The 24,371-nt window shown below is 34.9% G+C and overlaps 2 protein-coding genes across 8 annotated transcripts; both read right to left on the bottom strand.

Moving 5' to 3' along the window:
• Window positions 1-195: 195 nt before the first annotated feature.
• On the bottom strand, window positions 196-6,407 carry LOC105642396 (alpha carbonic anhydrase 7). Its single transcript, XM_089717535.1, has 7 exons — window positions 6,248-6,407; window positions 5,913-6,130; window positions 1,717-1,826; window positions 1,024-1,138; window positions 766-930; window positions 620-673; window positions 196-516 (listed from the first exon to the last, which is right to left on the bottom strand). Exons 1-7 carry the CDS (start codon window positions 6,342-6,344, stop codon window positions 445-447), a joined length of 831 nt encoding a protein of 276 aa, XP_089573661.1. The 5' UTR covers window positions 6,345-6,407; the 3' UTR covers window positions 196-444.
• A 3,442-nt stretch (window positions 6,408-9,849) lies between these two features.
• Window positions 9,850-20,597, bottom strand: LOC105642286 (FAM91 carboxy-terminus protein). 7 transcript variants are annotated; one of them, XM_012227070.4, is made up of 14 exons: window positions 20,337-20,597; window positions 19,959-20,139; window positions 19,287-19,439; window positions 18,657-18,774; window positions 18,063-18,159; window positions 17,811-17,917; window positions 17,031-17,153; window positions 16,635-16,788; window positions 15,071-15,131; window positions 14,588-14,973; window positions 11,712-13,326; window positions 10,712-11,119; window positions 10,267-10,346; window positions 9,850-10,193 (listed from the first exon to the last, which is right to left on the bottom strand). In XM_012227070.4, the coding sequence occupies exons 3-12, from the start codon at window positions 19,412-19,414 to the stop codon at window positions 10,864-10,866; spliced, it is 3,045 nt and encodes a 1,014-aa protein (XP_012082460.1). In that variant the 5' UTR covers window positions 19,415-19,439; window positions 19,959-20,139; window positions 20,337-20,597; the 3' UTR covers window positions 9,850-10,193; window positions 10,267-10,346; window positions 10,712-10,863. The 7 variants fall into 7 exon arrangements, with proteins under 7 accessions (XP_012082460.1, XP_037494895.1, XP_012082457.1 ...); XM_037638967.2 differs by having other exon boundaries at window positions 9,850-10,346; XM_012227067.4 differs by having other exon boundaries at window positions 9,850-10,346; window positions 19,959-20,084.
• Window positions 20,598-24,371: the final 3,774 nt, after the last annotated feature.

Raw genomic sequence — 24,371 nt, 5'->3', positions numbered from 1 at the left:
CCCTCCGTTTTTAGAAATGCCTTTTGAAGTCTATATATTTTCATTCCGCTGGAATATTATCTGAAATTGAATAAGGTTTTGCTGAAATTTGAAGATTGAAAGTGATGAAGATAACAATGGATGGTATGCTAGAGAATTGAAAGATCCAAAATTGAAATTAATACCTATCGGAAAGTTTGGATTATGCTGCAAATTCGGGACACAAACCATGAACTTTTATCAACTACGTAGTAGTTTATTGTTCTCAAATAAATACCTCAATTTTTTTTTTTTTTTACATAACCAAATATTACCAAAAAAAAAAAAAAAAATCAATGAATACTCAAATCATGGCCTGTGTTACATGAAATATATAGATAATAATAACTCTATTAAAGTTCTTTCAAGAAAAAGAAAAAAAGAAAAAAACTCTATTAAAGTTGTTAAACCAGTTGGATAATTCTGTTAATCATTGCCATAAAGTTTGATCTCTCTTTTGTTGATTGGTTGTACTGGTCTTGCATTTTTCTCTGCATACTGCAAATTAACAACAAAATGATTAATGATGCTTAAGTTTTGATTATTCATTAATTACTTCTCTACAAGAACTTGTTAAATTTACAAATTAAAAACTACTTACATCATGGACAGCCTCTCTGAGTGCTTTAACTTGGTCTTTTGAAACAGTTCTTATCTGTATCAAGTGCAAAATTGCAGTTAAAATCAAGAATTTTCAGTTTTGAAGCCAAGAAAAAAAAAAAGGGTTTTCAATATATTAATAAATACCTTCTTGTTAATGGTCCAAATGACACCTTCAGTGCAAGGAGGAACAGTGAGGGAACCCAAGTATCTGTAATACTTCTTGCCATTCATTTTTATGTCGTTTGGATCTATCATTCCTTTGGATCTCTCTTGCTTATGATCAGTCATACCCTTTATGTCTCTGAGCAACTAATTAACAATATATTAGGAATTAGAAATATGATCCATCAAAAACATTAAAAGGAAAAACATCAAGAGATTAGAGAAATCCAAAGAATTTACCTTGGAAAGGAAAGCATCAGGATGGCCAATTTTGTAGAGTTGTCCAATTACAGTAATGTTATTTTTCACATTTGGGTCATTGCTTAAGTGAACCATGTGCAGCTCCATATCATACCTATAACAAAGCCAAACAAAAAGATAATTTCTACTTATTTGTCTAACTTAGTTAATTACCTATGGCTTAATCACTAAAACAAGAATTTTTGAGTTTTTTCATTTTTAATTTTATCGATCAATACACTGTATTTATTTTTTATTGTCAATTATGGCATCCGTCCAGAGTTTGATGGGGTGCAATCGAGTGATGCAGTTTCAGGACCAAAAAAACCTATTTGACGGACTTTAAATTTGTTCACGGTCAAGAGTTTGTTAATTATATAATCATACCAAATTCTTTCAAGCTTACTGTGGGACATAAAGGAGATTGTTTCAACAAGACAATATTCCAATTTAGAGATTTTAAAAGTAAAGATGAACAGTCAAAAAATGACTATATGGACGTGAGCTCACGTATTGTAAATCCAACTAATGAGTAATAAGTAAGAAATTAACGGACGGAAGCCGTAATTCACAAAAAAAAAATAAGTTTAAGATAGCAATTGATATTGGCTAAATTTTTGTTTTTTCTTTTTTTTTTTTTTTTTTTTTTTTGGCGATTTAGCCATTAACTATTAATATAATTAAGAAAGATACCTCCTGCCATTGATGGTATGCTCAGAAGGAGAGTGCCAATGGCATTGTTGAAGAAAGTACTCAATTCCATTAACTTGTATAGATCCTGCTTTATGTCCCTCCCATTGAAGCTTCATTAACATTTATACATTTGTTAATAAAAATCACTTATATATATATATATATATATAGCAAACAGGGGTTTATTAATTGTTAGGATATCGACTCTGATACCAGTTGTTGGGCATCAGCTCTGATACCACTCGTTGGGCCCTTTCAACCGAGTAAGAGAAAATTAATGCAGCGGAATAATAAAAATGTGACACACAGAAATTTACGTGGTTCACCCTCAACTGTTTAGGGCTACGTCCACGGGACGAACTCCGAATAATTCTTCCACTATTAAAACAATAGTAGGTACACACAGAGAGTAATACAAAAATAGTGGCACGCAAAGTGTTTCCCAAAAACACTCCAAAATAATCCTCACTATTTTTCTCTCCTTCGTTTTAGGAAGCCCTTCCTAAAACTATAACACTCTCTCTCGCTACATTTCTGGTGTGTACATAAAATAAGGAACATCCTCTCCTATTTATAGGAGAGGGAATGGGAGAATATGAGAGAGGCGTGCATTACCAATGCACGACACTCAGGTTTGTCAAAAGGCATGCCAACCTTTGAATGGTTGGCTGCCAACCTTTGAAAATAAATCAAAACGTGTTGATTTTTTTTTCTTTTTCTTTTCCAATTTATTTTCCTTTCAAATTTACTGTGGGTCCCACTTGAGTGGGCACCGCACAACAAATCTCCCCCTGCACACTCAAGTGGAGACGTTAGCCATCATCTCCCCTTCAGCTATAATCTATTAGATCTGCCCACCATCTTGTACCGCCGCTACAACTTTGCGGGACACGCCGCCCGATCTCCTTTTGTCGGGAAGACTTTCGACACAAGGCACTACCTGCAGATCTTTTTCATTTCTTCCTTCTCTCCATCCGTAGAAGGGCACTGTTTAGAACTCAGTTTAAAGTGATTAGTAAGAGGACAACTAACCGCTTTAGCATTCTCCATTCTAAACCGTTGAAGTACTTTCTCAATATACTTCACCTGTGACAACCATAATTTCTTGGCTCTTCGATTCCTTGTAATCATCATGCCAAGAATCTGCTTTGCTGGTCCCAAGTCTTTCATAGCAAAAGACTTACTTAGCTGTTTCTTCAAGCTAGAATTCTGACCAACAGTCACCATATCAACCACATAGAGCAAAAACAATATACTCATCATCAGAGAATAGAAACACAGTGATCTGAAGTAGTCTTTCTGTAGCCATGCTCCCCCATAACAGACTCAAGCTTCTTGTACCACTGTCTCAGTGCCTGCTTCAAGCCGTACAAGCTCTTCTTCAGTTTGCAAACACAATCCTCTTTTTCTACGAAATCCTCTGGCAGCTCCATGTATATTTCTTCTTCCAAATCTCCATTTAGGAAGGTAGTCTTTCCATCCATTTGCTCGATTTCCAGTTCAAAACTGGTGGCCATTCCGAGCACTGTCCGAATGGATGTCATTTTCACAACCAGTCTAGCTTTGAATTGTGGTTGGGAGCTGTGTTCTTCCTGCTTGATACTGAACACCCACTTGTTCTTCAAAGCCTTCTTGCCTTTAGGCAACTTCACTAGCTCAAATGTTACATCCTCATGCAAGGACTTCATTTCATCTTGCATGGTTTCAATCCAGTTCCTCTTGTGTTCATTTCCATAGCTTCTTCAAAGCTTTTAGGTTCTCCCCCGTCAGTCGTCAGTACATACTCATTGACTGGATATCTAGTAGATGGTTGTCAGACTCTACTAGATCTTCTTAATGTTTGAGAACCTTCCGGTGCTGGTGGTTGAATATGAACAACATAATCTTCATCTGGTTCATTCTGATTAGGAACTTCTGGATCTTCTAACTCTGGCACTTGTTCTTGTGGAACATTTTCTTCATCTCCAATTTGTTTGCGTTCTATTGGAGGGACTCTCTGTATGTCTGTTGAGTCTTCATCAGATCTATTGGCACTCTGCTTCAATATCTTCAATAGTCTGATCTTCAACAAATACAGCATCACGATTTCATATAATCGTCTTCTGGATTGGGTCATAAAACCTATAGCCACATTGGTCTTGGCCATAGCCAATGAATACACACCATCTAGTCTTGACATCAAGCTTAGACCGTTCATCCTTCGGGACATGTACGAAGGCTTTGCATCAAACACCCGCAAATGATCATAGAAAACATCCTTTCCTAACCATACTCTCTCTGGAGTATCATACTGTAGAGGGAAACAGAGTGAACGGCGAACTGCTGTGAGTAACGCTTCACCCCAAAATCTTTTAGACAACTTTGCATGTGAGAGTAAACATCTGACTCTCTCCATCAAAGTTCTGTTCATCCTCTCAGCCAAACTGTTCAGTTGTTGCGTCTTGGGAAGTGTCGTTTGATGTCGAATGCTATGCTCTTTGTAGAAAACATCAAATGGCCCAGTGTATTCTCCACCATTATTTGTCCTGATACACTTCAGCTTCTTGTCTGTCTGTCTCTGAACCAGGTTTAGAAGGCTTCAATGTGTATACCCAAGTCTTCCTAGAATGGTCATCGATAAATATCACAAAATATCGATTTCTACCATATGACAACGTCAATGGTCCACACAAATCTGAATGAATCAGATTTAATAGATTCTTCATTTTAGAAGGAGGGGTGATCTTGAAAGCTACTCTGTTTTGCTTTCCCGCCATACAATCAGAACACTTGTCTAGGTGAACTTCATCCAATCCAGGTAGTACGTTCCTTCTTGCCAGAGTTTTCTAACTCATGTGGCGTAGTCGTTTATGCCATAAGTCAACTGTACTGTCATTCTCCGCTACACTCAAAGTGTCTTGGGAGAGTTTCGCATGCATCACGTACAGCTTTCGGTCTTTAGCTACCATAAATAAACCTTTTGTGAGCTTCAACTGACCATATCTGAAGGTGCTACAGAAACCTTCATCATCAAATCTGCCAACTGAGATTTGGACGCATGCTCAAAAGCCCATTCCTCATCAGTCTTGTCATCCGGTTTAGTTCAACTAAACACAGGCAAATGCATTTTAATTACCTTAAGGAGATCTCTCATTTCTCCATATATGGTAATACGCGCTATTCAGACTGATCATTTTGCTTGTCCATTTTGACTTGTGCAGAATATCATCACCAACATAAATCGTATACGTGAACAGTAGTATACGTGAATAGTGACCATGAATATTAACAGTATACTCGAATAGTAACTGTATGCATGAATAGTAACTGTACACGTCAATAGTACTATGCGTGAATAGTGCTGGGCTTACTTGAAACGGACTCAGCAACAGTAACGCCAATAGTAACTATTCACCATCAACCACAAGTTACTATTTTACTATTCATCACTAAGTCAATTCTGCAACGTCTTTCCGAGCGGACAACACCAATGGACTCGTTGTAATTTTCTCTTCATCATGGTATATTTATTTTCAAAATATATCCACGGATCCGGTACCGCTATCTGACCAGTTGGACCTGTCGAAACCTTCGGCTCTGATACCACTTGTTAGGATATCGACTCTGATACCAGTTGTTGGGCATCAGCTCTGATACCACTCGTTGGGCCCTTTCAACCGAGTAAGAGAAAATTAATGCAGCGGAATAATAAAAATGTGACACACAGAAATTTACGTGGTTCACCCTCAACTGTTTAGGGCTACGTCCACGGGACGAACTCCGAATAATTCTTCCACTATTAAAACAATAGTAGGTACACACAGAGAGTAATACAAAAATAGTGGCACGCAAAGTGTTTCCCAAAAACACTCCAAAATAATCCTCACTATTTTTCTCTCCTTCGTTTTAGGAAGCCCTTCCTAAAACTATAACACTCTCTCTCGCTACATTTCTGGTGTGTACATAAAATAAGGAACATCCTCTCCTATTTATAGGAGAGGGAATGGGAGAATATGAGAGAGGCGTGCATTACCAATGCACGACACTCAGGTTTGTCAAAAGGCATGCCAACCTTTGAATGGTTGGCTGCCAACCTTTGAAAATAAATCAAAACGTGTTGATTTTTTTTTCTTTTTCTTTTCCAATTTATTTTCCTTTCAAATTTACTGTGGGTCCCACTTGAGTGGGCACCGCACAACATTAATCAACTTTCTTACCGAAATATCATGACCTCTGTTCTTGACTGTAGAATTACAAGGCCTGTAATTTCTCTTTATTTCTCTTGATTTTCGAATAATCATCACTCTTTTATTAGACATATCAATTGGAGATTGCAAAGTTCCAATCTTGCAAGATTCCCATTCTTTCTTCAGCTCTCCCCATCTTTCTGGTCCTTTTCCACTCCCTTTTATGTAATCAAACTCTCTCTCATCCTCTGCAGATCACATAATATTTTCTTTTAGTCAAGTGTGTGTGTATATATATATATATATATATATAAACAAAAAAAAAAAAAAAAACTGTCAAAAAAACAACATTTTCTTTGCATTACCAGTTTCTTGAGCTATAACTGAAGTTGAATGAGAGAAGATGAGAGCAAAGATTAAAATAGGACTAAAGAAAATGTAATTAGCTTTCTGCTTCTTCATTTTCTGATCAAAACCAAAGAAGAGGAACAGAGGGAAGTGAAAGGGGAAATATTAATTCTAGCTATTTGCAGATGTTTTGGAATGAATTATGCATATCACTATATATATATATATTAAGGTCATGGAAAGTGTGTATAGGGAAGCATTTTCCAAGAAGAAAGCTTCTTTTTAATCAACTATTCGTTTATTTTATTATTATTTTTAATTAATTAATGGATTCAACATATCATGTGTTTCTTACAAGTTTCTTGGATTCAACATATCATGTGTGTGAACGTTAAGAATCAAGATTCAAAATAACTAAAAAGGCAAGAGAGAGAGAGAGGTTGTTGATACCAACTAGGAAAATTGTTGTTGTCTTCTTGCTATTTGTTTTCTTTTATATAAATAAAAAGTAAAGAAAACGAGTAAACTTGAAAGGAATATTGGTCTTAGCAACTCTATATTTTAAGATTTATTTGGAAAGTTATTATGACTAATTGAAAAGTTATTATGAAATGTTATTTGATGTAATGTAAGAAATTAAGGACTTTATCTACTAACAAGATATTGATTAGAGAGATAAATCGTCTCAATTTTGGTAATAGTGAGAACACAAATTTAATCCTCGGAAAATGAAGATAAGACTACTTGGCATCCTAAACCGAGTAATTGCAAAATGTTATTCGAATCGTTAAACAATTATATCTTTTCAATAGTTAAAAAGAAAGGAAAATGAAAAAGGAGGAGACAATATCAACATAATATGATATGATATGTAAATGTGGGGGAAGGCAAGACAGATAAGGACACTCTTCCTATCTTTTTATACGTAACTAATGCAATACAATTATGCATGTTATATACGTACATCATACATTCAAGATGGCATAAATTGACTTTTCATTCTTCGAATATGGAGTTTCTGTACGGACAGAATTGATTCCAAAAATTGGGGAACTTGACTATTAATGAATGCTGATGCACAGAATGTCCTTATAATTATCTTAATTACTTGTCTGAAGTTAATAAATTTTTTCTTGACCATAATTGGAAAAGGATGATGAGATTTTGACAATACTCTTCCACTTTCAAAATTAATTGAAGATATGACTCGTGACTGATTTTCTTTTTCTAATTTAATAACATGGGAATTTTTTAAATCCAACAATTTAAGACTGAATTTAGTGAAATGTCACTAAATGGTTGAATCGAAATTTAAGACGCAAAGTAATAATAATATTATGGCCACAAACGTTAAGGTACGTTTAAATTTAGTAAATGATTTTTATAAAATTAAAAATTCATTTGTGAAACAAATATTTATTAAGAGGCGAATTCCAAAATGGTATTAGTTTTATAATAGAAAAGAGTGTAAGGATACGGATGAGAAAATTAAAAAATAAAATTATTTTCATATTATGTATATTACATGTATTAAAGCAATATTATTTTCCTAGGAAATCTTTTTGGTATGATATTATTTTAACTTTCCAAGCATATTAAAAAAGTTTTAGCTAGGCCAAGCTGTATCGACTAATTGCTCTTGAATTTACCATCAAGTATGACAAGAAAATTTAGGGCGATGAATTTTTTTTTTTTTTTTTTTTTGTCTATTTGTATAAAAAGTCTCCTTAGCTTGAATCGAATACTCAATTTTTTATTTAAAGGACTCGAGTATTTTAACCAAATCAACTCTCCGTAATTATTTAAAATCACATTAATTATTAAAGATGATTAAAATATTATTTGAATTTATTAATAATTAATAAAAAAAATTTAAAAAATTATGATTTAAAAGAAAAATTATAATTTTTTTTTTGACATTACCATAAACATCATCTCATTCTTATCTTACTTACGGTTGGATAAAAAACTAATATGTTTTGGACGAAGAGACCTTTACGCGGTGTCTAACAATAAAATTCACCAAACACGTTTTGCAAGCTAAGCATCCAAAAAATCCTAACAACCCATATGATAATTATATATTTCAGACTTTAGAACCATCTGGATGCTCACCAACTAAGAAGGGACACCAATATTGTCATGTGCAATATAATAAGGAAGTGAGCTGTCTAGACTAATTTGAGGACATCTGTCCGATCATAGTACGTCTATGATCAATGTCGTAACACTGTAACACTTCACCATACTTAAAAAAAAAAAAAAATTCAATGTCAAAACTGTAATACTTCACCATGTAAAAAAAAAAAAAAAAAAAACTTCTGCTGCGCTAAAAATAGTTCAAAAATTATTATCGAATAAATCGTTATTTTTATATAGTTTCTTTCATCATTCGTTATGATAAACTTACACTTATATTATTGTTTTGTTTCTCTGTCGAATTCATTGAAGTGCTTAATAAAATAATTTATATATTCATAATCTCCTCTAATAATCAGATTAGGAATTAGGAATGATATTGAAGTGGGCCCTCTTTCCATGGCAAGGTGGTTCTTTCTCATTTGGAAATACATGGAAGGGCACCACATTAACTATATAACCAACAGCCCACAAACACTAATCATTAATTATTCCTCTTAATTATAATTAAGCAGCTCCACAATCGAAGATTTTTTTGTCTAAATTCTTTCCATGCCTACTCTTTCCCCTTCTATAAATACCCTTGTTTCTTCTTCTAGGCTTAACTAAAGAAAATTAACACAAAAATAATATATATTTAATTAACTTCGCTAGCCATGAGGGTTATTCCATTGTTGGTCTTTCTTCTTGTTATGGCTGATTCATCTTTTGCCATGAACAAGAAAATGGTGATGACGATTGGAGATGATCTCTCGAGTCTCGCAGCCAAGTCATCGATTCCCGTACGAAGAATGGAAAATGAGAAGTTAGAAATGAAGGAAAATGAGAAGTTAGAAGTGAAGGAAAATTCTTTGGACACGAATCTTGAGCCTAATTTAAATAATCACCATAGCATTCCAAGACAATCATTTGGTGGTTATGTCAATAATCAAGATGGACATCCTTAAGCACACAAAACCCTTATTGCATATTTGGGTTTTGGAGGAATAAAAGCCTTAGATGATGTTTTTTAGTGTTTACAAAGTTCAATGAAGGCTATGTTATGTGCTTAGCTATGTAACTTAGAGTTACAAATGAGTCCAGCTGGTTTATGAGCTGTTTAAATTTAGCTTGAGAAAAGTTTAAAAAAATTTAACTTGAATCGAGCTCTAACGAGCCAAGCTTAAATTTAAATAGTTCAGATCGAAATCTCGTCAAGCGCTATCAAGCTTTTATATATACATGTATATAATATTTATTTTAAACTTGCTCGAACATCGAACCTAGAGCCGAGTTTGAACTTAAAATTTTTCGAGTTGAACTCTAGTCTCAAGCCGAGCTCGAGCTTAGAATTTTTGGGCTCGTCAAGTTTCAAGTCTAGCAAGTTCGAGCTCGGCTCGGCTCGTTTACAACCCCTAATGAAGGTTATTAACTTGTAGTGTATCGTGTATGCAGCTTGTGAGATGCTGCTGAAAGTGTATTAAAACATATGTTGAAGATGTGATGCAAACTATCAGAGCAAAAGTAATATATATAGGTGCAATTTCTGAGTAAGGAAACCCTAAGCCATGTTTTCTCAAAAAGCTCAAACAAAATGGATAGACACTAGTTCAGCTTTCCATTTCATTAACAAAATTCAATCAGGAAAATACATATTCACTTTACCAGAAATAACTCTTCAGTTCGTAATTTTCAGCGGTTCAAATTCCAAGATTCTCCCCTCTATGACTCTCCATGTATGTGCTAATAGAAATAATCAAACCAAAATTTATATGCAGGTAGAAAAAGCTTCACGTTTAGACATTCAGGGAAACTGAATATCACACAGTTTCCCTCAATCCTATCCTGCAAAAAGGCGATTGTTCGTTAGTAACAAAACATTAGGACCTGGCATTGTTCAAGCATTGAATGGAAATACATTCGCAAATCATCATTCTTCTCTTTTTGCTGCACATGCTAAACCATTTGAGATTCAGCGGAGGCATTGACTACGACCACCTACATTTAAACCAGGAAACATTGTAAGGAGTAAGGACTCAAATGCAGAAATCAAGCACATGAACAATAATCTTAGACTGAATAGGCTGGAGAGGAGAAGGGAGGAGAAAACATATTAATCTACAAACAATAACTTCTACGAGCACTAGACATTCATCTGACACAGCACCTGAGAAGAAGAGAGTAACAAGAAGAAACAAAGAAGGAATCTTGAAACCCCCTGTAACACTATTTGTACATGCATATTAAGAATGCTCACATTTAGCAGGCTTTCACTCTTATTCATAGAAAGAACCAAGGAACTTCCTAAGGTATTAATAATGAAAGAATTGTAAATTCTTTAGCTAAGAAAAATCGGTATTTACCTTATACTAGCCCAATCTAATGGACAAGAAGCAATCTCAAAGGTGCAGCAGGTGAACCAAACAATCATGACAAAGTCGGTATATGCTTCAACTTGTTGTACGCAGACCAAGTCCTTTATCCATCCAACCCAAGCAGGATTGTCACAAGAGGTCTATTTAATGGCAGCAGAAGAAACTGAGGCTGCTGCAGCCTCTGCAATCAAGGAAATTGGTTGTCGAGCCTGCAGGCAAGCACCTATATCAAAGGGGTGCAGTTCAGCACCATCAAAAATAAGATTGACACCTGGAAGAATTGCTTCTTTACTATCAACTTCATCGGGATCAGCTTTCATAGGATTCACCAATGGAGAAGAATTTTCATCAATAGGCCTTGTGACAGCCTCATATACGGGAGTCAAAGCATATGATCTGAACCACATTGAAAAAAATTTGAATTCATAAGGTTCCTAACTTGAATTAATAGAACAATAGTAGCCATAATAGCAATTAAAAAGCACGCAGACAGTTCCTGATAATTCTAACTGGTATTCTCAGCCCTCAGTTTGCACTATAAATTCCCATCAACGTTTAACCCTTTCCAATATGATCCAAACTTTAACATTTTGAGTTAAAACAGTTCAATGTTAAGCTTATATTTTCTATGCGACCTTCTTTGCACCATTCATGGTTATGCCCAGAATTCATGCCAAAATGATGCATATATCAGTTGAAGATACATTTAAGGATGAGTATACACAAAAATGATATCTAGTAGGATTGTTCAAAATTCCACCCGCACGACCCGATCTAATTTATTAGCAATTTTATTAATCTAAAAAGCTATTTATTAGCTATTCTATTTTAGTTAAGGATTGTTCAAAATAACATTCCTAATATCAAGTGAAAATGATGAGTTTGAATGTAGGAAGTATATAAGCTGACGCCATAATGAAGAGCAATTCTATACAGCTAATTAGAGGAATCACTAACTAAAGCAAACAACGCATTGATGTAGACAGACCTCAGAATGCTACCATCAAAACTCAGAACTTCAGTACGAGAACGTTGACGACTAGCAAGTTTTAATCTCTGATGCTCACTCAAGGTTCCTGAAATGGGAGAAGAGGGATCCACAAGGGGATTCCATCTTCCACTGGCATAGTTAATAAGGTTTCGAGACATGTCTCTCGATTGCTCTTTCTGGTAAAGAAGTTTCGCAGCAGGACCAGTTGCTTGATACTCTGCACAGACATCACGCAACCTTTTTCGTAGGCCTTGCATTGCTTCATGATGCCCAGTAAATGAATCTAATTGAAGCAACTCTGATGATACAATTCTTTTACATATGTTGTTACATAATTTTGGACTAAAAAGGGGCATCCCGAATTCCACGCTTAGTGGCACCCATTCATATTTCTGATCATCAGGTGCAAAGTGCTCTGATTCTCTTTCAATAAAAAGCTTCAACAATCGAACATAACCAATTGTTGACAATCCCAACTTTTTTGTCAGTTGAGTTAACAGGGAATTCAATTTCGAACTTTCATTTTCAGACAGAACTAATTCATTCTCTATGCGACCAATTGAACCATCAGCGTTGTTGAGGGGCAAAGGGACTTCCATAGTAATGATTCTTCCTGATTCATCAAGGTCATACCTACTGAGAGGCTGCACTAGCACAGCTGAGTATTTAAGAAGTGAATTTAAACAATGTAAAAGTACACTTCCCTTGACCAAATTCCCTTCAAACTTGCTTCCCAACCCTCCAATTGCAGAACCATCCCAGGACCATATAAGTGCTTTCTCACAACCAGCCAGTGGTGCAGGAAGCAAACGAAAACACTGTCCTTTCATCAGGACAACTGTCAAAGGCCCACTACCCACAGTTGAATATAGCACCAATTTCATCCATGGTGTCAAGGATGAATGGCAAGGAGGACCAAAATGGATGGGACCTTTTGGTCCAGGAAGAACTGCGGAATGAGGAAGGGGAATTATAGAAACTACAATATCATAATCACGAAGAAATAGCCTATCTAAAGTTGCCGGTGCTAAAGCAGCCAAGCTTTCACAGCGGAGAATATCCACACGATATTTCCTTCTCCTCCTTATAGTTCCTCTTCCAACATCAGACCCTTCAGCAGGAATAAGTTTCTCATCATTCTGGACATTTGAGTCTGACTTAGACACCTCGCTTAAGGGGTTACCGTCTTCTGATAAAACAACAGATGTTGCTTCACCAGTACTTCCAGAAGCACATTCAACCAAATCAGAATTATCCTGAGACATCCCTGATTTAGTAGAACGGTCAATGTCTGCTTCATCTTCATTAACAACAGAGTTTTGTGATTTATCAGTCAATGAGATGTCAGCTATCAAAGAAGTAGCCTCATCATTGCTTGAAGCGAAGGTGCCAATCTTGTTGCAAACTTCCTCCACTTTTGAATCAGTTGCAATTCCACCTGACAATAGGCATTCCAAGACACAACGGAGGCTAAAGGCATGATTAGCAAATTCCTGCAATTCTCCCTCAAATTTTGCTCCTTCTAATGTGCTCAGGTCCTTGCAAAGATCAGCAATGCTAGCATGACCCAACTTCCCAGCCTCGTACAGTGTTACAGCATGAGATTTCAAGCCTGCAAAACGTAAAAGCAAGTTAATAAAATAAGAAGCAATATTGAATTGTTGCAAATGTGACATAGGAACTATTTCACTTTCATACAGAAACTAAATGAAAATTTTGATTGCACCGCAATATGCTTCATATTTTTCTCTCTATTGGGAACACTACTAGCTGCAAGTTGCTGAAGGCACGTCTAGCCAATATGAGAATCAGACTATGTGTATGAACCCACTTGATGAGTTTCTTTGCAGTATTATAGAAAAGGCAAATGCAATATCCCCATTACCTAATTCCAACTAGAGCAATTAAAACAACTAATTTACATAGATAACTAAGCAATCAGTGAAGAGCTTTTTAGACTTTGGCCATTCAACTCATTAGGCTTTCTCAAACATGCTCTATAAAGTCAAGGGATAAGACAACTTAAAACAACAACTAAATTTCAAATATATGTCACAGAAAAGTAAGAATTGCATACACCTCGAATTGATTATCTTACTTACAGATTCGTCACAATAAACCCACAGACGAAAATAAGAGATCCTATGATACAGTTATCAAGCGTTGACGCAGCTATCTAATAATAGATCATAATTGACCAGCACCAGTTAACCCACAGCAAAACATTACTAAATAATACACAGCAGAACTAGTTTTCATGCCAGAACTTCATTTTAATCCATCATACCCACCATGATCAGCTGTAATTTAAGATCTACTTTGATTGAAATGCTAGTTACTTCTAATTTACTAATACCTTAAGCATATTATTAGCATAAAACTTAAGGCAGTTGAGTGAGTCATGGGTACCTCTTTCATGCTTTGTTTAAAATCATAAAGGGCATCAGATTCTGAAAGTACTCAAACATATTCAGAAATAAGGATGTATACATGTTTCAATATATGTGAATTGGAACATACTTGAAAAAACACAAGAAGAAAAATACACTGGAAAAGCCATCATGGCCAGGCATTAGGAGCTTGGTAGATGCCTAAAAATTCAAAAGTTAAAAGAGCAGACAGACATCAGAATCATGTGAACACTCTCCACAACGTGGCACATAATACTGAAGCAGGAATTCCCTCCTGAGCTAAGTGCAATACCAAAATGGAAAGGGGAAAAAAAAAATCAAATTTATGGTTCCACAGCCATCAGATTCCTGTGAACACTCTCAAAAGAAATTGTTCATGCCTCTCTACACTGCAGTTGGTTTATCTTTTCTTATTTTAAATTCACAAGGTAAATAGAAGGAGTGTAGAAGCAAATAGGACACCTGGTGAAACAGATCCCATCATAAGATAGGAAGTTATGTTAGCATCGACAAGAAAAGCAACACGAACATGGCTGCTAGAACGTGGCCCATAGATTTCCATTCCTGAAATATCTCCTTGCGCAGCAGCATCACCATCTGCAGACATGTTTGCGGAGCCTATACTAGCACAGGCAGCATCTTCATCATCACTGAGAGCAACTTTAAGGGAGCCTGGTATGCTTGTATCTTGAAGAACAGATCCTGGATCAATCAATTTATCTGCCCATCCTAGTCGACAAGCAAAGGATGCAGCAGCCTGCAGCTGAGAAAGGTCAGCCTGCAATGTTGTTGCCAGTTCAGCAACAGTAGCATTCTCACTTGAAACCACAAAAACTGCATAGAGTAACCTGAAAAATGGATTTTCTTTCATAAGGATCTTAGTTTCACTGCCAGTAGATAGCAACAAAATAACAAAAATGATATCTATCTTGACAGCTGCCTTACTCCTCGATAGGATCCTCATAAGACTGATCCCTATTGGAAACAAATCCTTCAAGCCTGGAAACTGAGCCATAGAAAACATTGTTAAAATGACTTTAGCAATCAAAGATGACAAGTGAAGTAAGATACATGAACCATTATCAATAACCTTATTATAAGACTAAACTTTTGACTCATGTTTTAAGAAAGCAAGAAAAAATTTGAAACAAGTTTCAGGCTTAAAACAACCATTCAAGTTCTTTTCCTCCATGGTTATCTATGAGGATCCTATCCAGAAAAAAAGTTCCAGTCTTCACGCAACTTGATATAACTATGTATTCATGCATAGAACAATCAAACATACCGCATGGCTAAATTAGGGGGTTCAATTCTGGGAACTGCTGAAAAACAAAAGGGGATTTGGTTGTCTTTCTATCCAATTCCAATCTTGGAAACTTTGAGTTTCATTTCGTGGAGCCTTGCACAATGTCCCGAAGAGACCAACATGTTAGTTTATAGGTCAAATTATTGCAATAAATGAGATCAGTTCTCAGCACTGTAAGTGATGAATCTTCCTGTGATCAAAGAATATAGTATCTGCATATGCCAGATTATTTTGGTTACAGAGCTAAGAGACTCAGGACTTGTTACTTTAGAGTCAAAGTTTGCCATGTCTATGACTTTCGGCCCACTGTTATGGTCAATCTAACACTACAGGAAGGAAAAGGGGAAAGAGAAGTAGCTTTTCTCCTTCATTCACCCATTAAGGCAAAATAAATCACGCCCCAAAATTGGGTTTAATTCCTAATTAAAAAAATAAAGAACAATATATATGGGCAGGAAAAGAAATGAGTGTATGCCGTGGAGGATAAGGAAGCCTTCTATATTACTCAAAAAGACAACTACATAAATACGAATATACACACAAGCTAAAAGAGTAATGTTCAAAGAAACCCTTCTAAAAACTCCAAAAACATAACCTATAGAAGCCAAAAACACCATGTTGTCCCACACTAAACCAAGGTTCACACTGATTTCTGAAGATTGTGCATTTCTATCCATTTAAACCATCAAAAGCCTTTAAAGATTTTTAAACAAACCCACTGCTCCTAGAAGATGCTAAAATGGCAATTCCACACAGCTCCAGCCATTTCAAAATGTTAGCATTTTTACAATTGCATCAATTTCCCTCTCCTCTTCCTCCTCTATCTAAACAAAATAAAAACACGTCTCTCCTCCCTTTCACTCCTTACCTACTTTTCTTTATCATTCCAGACAAACTGACAGTAACAATTTTCTACTTCCTTCTCTTTTTATTCCCTCCCCTCGTCCTTTTAACATCCATTCCTTTCCTTACTCATTTGCAACCATGAATAGTGTAAAGGATAAGTTTGCCAACACCCCCAGATGCTAAAATCCAATGCCTTAAAGTAAGAAAAGACAATATGAACAAAAAGATTTGAGCCAACAAAATGAGATTCCAATATAGTCTTTGGCAAACTCAAAAAAATTGGTGCATTCAGCGAATAGGTAAACAAGAAAAACCTAGAAAGCACGATTTCAAGACGATTAGGGTGTAAAATCTTACCTTTAAAACGGTCATCAGAGTAGACTGGGACATCAAAGTAGATTAGTCCCCGTCGGTAAAGACCTTTTACAATGTCAGGATCAAATAGGATAAATGCATTAGCTTCCTCTTTACAAACTTTATCTATTGTTGCCATCTCTTCTTCTGAGAGTTTCTAGAAAGGTAGGGGGAAAATGAGAAATTGCCATTAGTTGCACAAAGCATGTGTTTGTGCATCCAAATACATACATACAGACAGTACTTATATATTATATATGTTTTCTTGAGAGAAATATATATTACACACACGTATACGTGTGCTTTTGTGTGTGCAGCACGTGCATTAATGGTGCCAAAATTGCACAAGAAACCAAGGAATCACACTTTAGATTCAAAAGAAAAAAATGGCAATCTCACCTTAAATTCTTCTAAGGTAAAGTTGACAAGACAGACTCCCCACCATGGTTCAATTGCAAAGTCCACAGGTTGTGTAGGTAAAAGTTCTTTTGCAATTGACTTGTTCAGCTTCCACATAATTTTCTGATAGACACCAGATAAGCCAGCGGTGGGTAAGATAAACAATGAATGTTCAATATCAAATAATAGCTCGAAAAATATTAGTGAGCTAACATGAGTTCATCTGATGTTAACAATAGAGGAATGCAGCTACAAACAATTTAGCCAGATAAATTCATCTTAAGATGATGAACTTTTTGTTTGCCTCACTTGACTATGGGAACATTACGATAATGACAAGTTGCATAAGTGCACTTGATTCCTGCTGCATAAGAAATGGAACATCATTTGAAGTAAACTGTCAAAGCTGAAAATAACAGTTATTCTTATCTGTCCTCATAAGTAAAAAGCATCTGAATAAAGAGTTTGGCTCCAAACCACCACAACCCCCACCCCCCACCCCACCCCACCCCCCCCAAAAAAAAAAAAAGAAAAAAAGAAAAAAACCAAATCATACGCATAAATATCTTTGGGTAAGGAAGAGGTGCTAGGATTGTGCTTCTAATTTTCAAGTATTATCATACCTAAAATTTCAAGTTACAAACATTCTGCAAATCAATGTGCTAGGGAATTCAAGTACAAAAGGTATATAATATCCAGATATTTACACGGATACATGCATGCTTCCACACAATTTCAAGGACAATCATCTGCACGTCTAAATGTTATCTGATTGAGTACCTTAGATCTGCACTTGTTCATTATATCAATAAATTCATTTCTCCCAATTCCTGTAAGCCGCAAGGCATCTGCAGCACTAAAATTTGGGATACTGTCATATGGTTGCTCTGCAAACAATAAGAAATATATGAGACTTCATGGAAGGAATGACATGTTAAAGCTCATTAATTACAAGCTAGCAAGAGTTGACAATATAATGGCTGACCAATTTGGCAACCTATTCAGATTTACAGAAAAAAACTATTCCATTACCATTTTTCATGACCTCAAATATCATATCACAATAATATCTGAAAGGTGATAGCCTCATAACACGGCAAACATACTCGGCAAGGTGATAGGGGAACAGCTGCAGATGATGAAACCAATAAGTAAAATGCAGAAAAAAAATTATAAAGCAAACAACAGTCCACTCTATGTTCCACTTGAATAATTGACTCTCGTGACCCTCTATGCCATGGAGGTTTATTGCATAAATTTAGAAACAATAAACCAAAACATCATCTGTGTAGAACTTTATGGAATGGGAGTAAATAACCAAACTGACCAACCAACATGCATGCTAAACTGCTAACATTGGGTCTCCAAGTCACAAAATTATGAATTTATCACAGTACACCAAAATATCCAAGAAAACTTTCCTCTTAATAGAAATTGAAAAAGATGATTAAAGAGTCATATGAATTCCAAAATCAACTACTTTCCAATTGATTATCCAAACCTGGAACTAAATTATTGCTTTAACGAATATTAAAAGGTGACTTCCCAAAGCATGAAAACCCTCCCAATCAAAGCAAGACGTATTTGTATGGATATTTTTTAAATACTTTTCTGTACAACACGCACCGCCAGATTCTTTCGCAAGTAACGCATCATCTCTTCATAATATTCACCTTCTTTGCACACTCTGCGAGCAAAACAGGTGTTCCATTGGAGTCTTTTCTTTATGCAATGTTCAATTATCCTGCATCATGGTCACCAAGCATTCAGAAGAAAGAAAAAAATAGATATCAAACCAAATTTGAGGGGAAAAGGAAAACAAATTGAAGAGAGTGCAAGAATATAAACTCAAATATCCATATCATAAATTAAACTAAAACTAAAGCTTCCGCTTGGGCGCAGAACCAAACTACGAGCAGCTTAGAAACATATCCATCTGTAACTCATATGCGGAAGATAACCAAAATGGATTGGAGTTCTCAGAAAAATATTTGAAGCTGACAAACCAAGCATCACTTTCTAAAATTATCTGAAATCGGAAAAAATAAAATTGCAGCAGTGAATAGAATCAGAATTTAGTCTGAATCCTATCAGATGCTGACAGCATAATATTTCTCTATTCTTTGTTGCATAACAACCAAGAAGCAGTACTACTTTTTCTGTTACAAATATAAAAGAAGCAAATTAAAATGCCAAAGGAAGATGCCTAGAAGAAGTGTCAGTTAAAACAAGGCCAACACAGAAATCCAATCTAACCTTCTATGCCATTCCTCTTTAGTAGTAAGAGTTGCTTGAAGCCTTTTTGGGAGATTCTCCCACGGGCATTCGTCCTTTATCGCTTTCAAAATAAGCTGTTCCTCTACTGTCACTGGAATCCGCTGCATATTATCAATCCACTCAATCTGCTCCCTATAAATAAAATAATTAAATCACAGTGAACAACTGCTTGGTTGAAAACACAAAAACCAGCCAGTTCAAGCTAAATTTATACTTCAATATATGAATCAAAACAAGTGTCAAATAATTACAGTTCAGTACTAATAAAAAGTCGTTGTCAAATCTTAATAGTTCAACTCCCCCCAAAATAAAAAATAAAAAAAATTCAGCTTAATGAAAAAATCTGAAATATTATTTGAAATAGGAAATAAAATATCTCCAAGACATTAAGCTTATAAGCAAAATTACTAAGCTTATCTTTTTAATTTTGAGCTGTAATCTGCCATATCTAACTCAAAGACATGCTTAGCTCTACAATCCAATTATGCAGCAAAAATACTATAATAAAAACTGAAACAGCAATATATAGCAACATAGCATCCTATTACGTAAATACAAAGACTTGCAAATGATATACCAAATTCAATTGTAACCAGGATTCAATTAATTTTGGTTAATTTTAAAAGATTCAATTAGTGCTGAGAGATTTACCTTCTGAACAGTTGGAGAACCACCCTCTTGGTCCACTAACTAGAGCAAAGGAACATCTAACCTATATTGACAGCAATTCAAAGTGTAGCTTCGATGCCATACTCATTAGCAGTTTGCTTGATTCAGCTTTACCATACAGAATTGGCAGCTAAAATGAGATAAACCTCTAACGTATAATTCACTGATAACAAAATAACCAGTTAAATAAATCCAATTACTCTTCCTCTTCAGGAAATGAAAAAAAAAAAAAATTCATTTTTTTCTATTTGCATTGTGAAAACAATAGAGCAAAAAAAACATAAATGCAGGTTGGAAAGAAACAGAAATAGATGTATTAGATGAAAATTAGCAGAAAAAATTAAGAATATGAAAGTTAACCTTACTGAGATCAACGCAATCTTGACAAATGGAACAAAGCCAAGCAGTTAAATAAGGATCAACTGACGTCTGAAGAAGCGCAAATTGTGGTTTTGCATCAAGGCTCGCCGGAGCTCCCCGGCGTTTAAGGTTGAGGTAGGAGGTGATTCAGTGGAATTTAGATCTTCATTTACATGAAAATGGGCTCAGTTTGATCCAGACTCTAACAATTTGTTTCGGTCAATTTGGAGGTTTATAAATTAGGTTGGACCGTTGGATTGTTCCATTCAAACATGAATTTAGTTGCTTTCTAGATTTTTTTTTTTTTGGTCCATTTGCTGATATAAATATTATTATTTAATTTTTTTTATTAAAAAAAATATTTTTCTCAAACTAATAATTTAAATTCAATCATTCGGTTTGGCGAAAAATAATGTTTTTTCTATTAGTTAATATATACGTAGATTTTTTTTTTTTTGAAAGGATATATATATATGTAGATTTGAATATATAAATATTCACCTACTGTATAATAACTTTTTTTATTAAAAAATATTTTCTTAAATTATTATAATTTAAATTCAAATGTGTTTTTCGTATGTGATGTTTGTTGAAAGGTTGAAAAATATATTATGTATATGATGAAAATGTGATCCAAAATTAGAAAAAGAGATCTATGATTTAATTTTTCCTTTCTTCCTTCAATTTTGTAAATTGTAACCCACTTCTTCAATTGAAAAAAAAAATCTTATCAATGTAATATTTAGGAATTGAGATTTTAAATTTTTGCTTTTATATTTTAATTAACAATACATATTTTTTATTTAGGGTACTAATTAATATGCTAATTTAATAATAAGGGATTTTTTAGATTAAAAAAAGTAAAATATCAAATTTATTATCTATCAATTAACAGATGATTGAATCGGTTAAAGTCAAAAGTTTAAAATATGGAACTGACACAGTTAGTAGAGTTTTATTTTAAATATTATTCTCAATTTTTTTTTTGACAATTCAAAAGTGATTTATATATTATTCATATAAAAAATAAGAATATCATCAATTAAAGTTGGAGGGACAGTACCCCACTCTAATAAATCAGTCACAAAACTAGTTGCTCCCACTCCAATAAATCAGTCACAAAACTAGTTGCTCGTGAAAGCACATGAACAACTTGATTCGCAGATTTCTTAACAAAACTAACTTTTATTGTAGCAATGCTAAACATAAGCATTTACAATTTGCAATAATATCACTTGCATAAGATAAATCAATACCATTTGTATTTAATGAGCCATTAAACAATCACTCTCTAGCAACAACACTCTATGTGAAAATCCTTCCTTCAGCCAACTAAGCACTTCCCTTATTCCAAGCAACTCAGCCATAAACGAACTGGAAACATCTCTAAACTGACAAGCCCGACCACCTAAACAAAAACCATACTCATCACGAACCAGCCACCCCACACCTACTTTATGTGTTTTCGGACTCCAGGAAGCATCTACATTGACTTTGGCAACACCCGCCAGCGACGGGCTCCACTCACCAGACACTGCTGTTGTTGCACAGATGGGCGAAACGCTACTTGCTGCTGGACTTGTTGCCAGTCCAAAAGCCCAGAGGTTGCTCGAAAGCTTAATTGCTCTACTGTCCACCATTTATCACTCCACAGCAGCCGATTCCTATTATACCAAAGTTGCCATGCTATTATAAAAACTTTAAGGAGCTGATCTTCATTAAAATTATTAAAGATGTGTTGCAACCAGTTCATAACATTCCCATTCTCATGCCACCATGCAAAACCTTCACAGCAAAAGGACAATTACACAAACAATGAACGGATGTCTCATCCTCCACAACACACACACAACAGTGATAACCAACTGTACACCAATATGCCTTCGTCATAAGTTCTACAACACCGAGAGTCTATTAGAAGCAATCCTCCACCAAAAATTGAGAACCTTTGCTGGAACGCTCACATGGTAAATCTGCTTCCAGAACACCCTCAACAAACTAGCTAGAATCGCTCGCTGCTCATGAAGCAAACCATAACCGCTTTTCACTGAATAAACACCATAATTCTCCCACACCCACTGCCAGGAATCAATTATATCAATTAACGGCAACCGTATTCGTTTTAGAAGAGCTAACTCAGCAACAGAAAATAAACCAGTAATAGCTTTCTCATCGCAAATGTTTGAGTTAGGCATCACGAGATTAGCTACACACAATTCATCCATTCTAGTATTATTTGGAGAACTCACTTATGGTACATTTATGTCTAGAAGCCAGGAAGAACCATAAACAAAAATATTTGTGCCATTGCCAATCCGCCTTAAGCAACCACGATGCAACAAAGGAATACTGGCATGGACACTTCTCCAAATATAACTCGGACTGCGACCAACATCAGCATCAAATAACGAACAATCCGGAAAGTACCTAGCTTTATACAATCTTGAAACTAAAGCTTGGGGAGAATTTAAAAAGCGCCAAACCTACTTGGCGAGAAGAGCAACATTAAAATCTCTCAAACATTTAAAACCAAGTCCACATTCTTCTTTGGTACGACACAAATTCGACCAAGAGGGTCAATGCACCCCACCTGACTCCGAGTTCCCATTATTCCACCAGAACCAGTTCATAGCCTTTTTCACCATATCACAAATATTAACAGGTAACAAAAAAACCAACATAACAATTCGGCATCAGCCTGAGCCACAATTTTAAGCAAAAGTTCTTTACCAGCCCGTGACAGCATCTTCCTTTTCCACCCTTGCAACTTTCTTACTACTTTGTCAATAAGATAGCCAAACACTTCTTTGTTACTTCTACCAATTACCGATGGAAATACGTGTGAAAGAAAAATTAGGATTCGTCACATTAAATCATCTCTAAATAAAAGAAAACTATATTCTTACCCTAGGGTTGTAAAATGAGTCGAGGCGAGCTCGAACCTACTAAGGTTGAAGCTCATATCGATAGAATTTAGCTCAGTTCAAAATTGAACGAGCTTGAAAATTTTAAGCTAAAACTCAATTAAAATTCAACTCAGACTTAAATTCAATTTGAAAAATTTGAAACTCTAGAGGTTTAAGGCTGAAATAACTTAAAATAGTATTATATGTATATATACCAAAGCTTTCGAGTTGAGCATCATTAGCTCGAGCTCGACTCGATTGCTAAACGAATAAGCTCAAATTTAATTCAAATCGAACTTTTTTGAACTTTTTTCAAGTCAAGTTTGAATAGTTGGTTAACCCAGTTTGCTCTTTTACGCCCTTAACTTAATAATTAATTTGGATATTATTGAGCCAGGATAGTCATAAGATCCGGATTGAGTTTGTTACAGGAGATAGTAAGTTCCAAAAATCAAAAAAAAAAAAAAAAAAAAAAAAAAAATCCAACAACGAGCGTATTTGGTCCTTTCATATTGCCACAACATCGGTAGAAAATGGGACTTCTGGACGTAAAAGCGGGCCTAAGTATTATATCCACAAGTGAGCAAGCCCACCTAATCCAAAGCAGCAGACAACAACAGCTATAATAATAATAATAATAATAATAATTAGGGATAATTTATATATTGTTTTATTTATTTGAATGTCTCACTTATATTTTTCATCAATTAAATATTTCAAACTATTTATTTTTTATTAAGTATATTTGACAGAAATCGTTTCCTGTAAAGTTAAAATAAATGACTTCAGATATAAACTTCAATTTATTTTAATTTTTTAGTTCTTATTTCTTTTTATTTTTTTATGGTCTCATATGTCTTCTTAAGCAAAAAAACCTAAGAAATTTCTTCTACTTTTCTTTCTATTTCAAAACAAAATAAATAAAAATGAGGCAAAATAAAATAAAGAAAGAAAGGTGATAATATAGAAAAAACAAATAGAGTGAGTCTCTAATAATTAAGCATGCTTTAAACTAATTATTACAAAGAAATAATAAATGGACATAATTAACTTAATTGTTTAGCTAATATATATGTATAAAAATGGTTTGTTAAAGCCGTTAAAGGGTCATTTTTGTCTTTTTAGATGA

Source organism: Jatropha curcas, chromosome 2 (genome assembly GCF_041381405.1).
Source record: "Jatropha curcas cultivar XTBG-Jc1 chromosome 2, XTBG_Jcur_1.0, whole genome shotgun sequence".
Lineage (NCBI taxonomy): Eukaryota > Viridiplantae > Streptophyta > Magnoliopsida > Malpighiales > Euphorbiaceae > Jatropha > Jatropha curcas.
The sequence above is the reverse complement of the archived record's forward strand: the minus strand, read 5'-3'. Positions and strand labels throughout refer to the sequence as shown.

Excerpts from the sequence above, each read along its gene's own strand:
- LOC105642396 (XM_089717535.1), bottom strand. The coding sequence starts at position 6,344 with ATGAAGAAGCAGAAAGCTAATTACATTTTCTTTAGTCCTATTTTAATC. Across the intron at positions 1,139-1,716 it reads CATACCATCAATGGCAGGAG|GTATGATATGGAGCTGCACA; the intron begins GTATCTTTCTTA and ends GCTTTGTTATAG. Across the intron at positions 517-619 it reads TCAGAGAGGCTGTCCATGAT|TATGCAGAGAAAAATGCAAG; the intron begins GTAAGTAGTTTT and ends GTTAATTTGCAG.
- LOC105642286 (XM_037638967.2), bottom strand. The coding sequence starts at position 19,414 with ATGCAGCGGATTCCAGTGACAGTAGAGGAACAGCTTATTTTGAAAGCG. Across the intron at positions 17,918-18,062 it reads ATTTGAGGTCATGAAAAATG|AGCAACCATATGACAGTATC; the intron begins GTAATGGAATAG and ends TATTGTTTGCAG. Across the intron at positions 11,120-11,711 it reads TTTGATGGTAGCATTCTGAG|ATCATATGCTTTGACTCCCG; the intron begins GTCTGTCTACAT and ends AATGTGGTTCAG.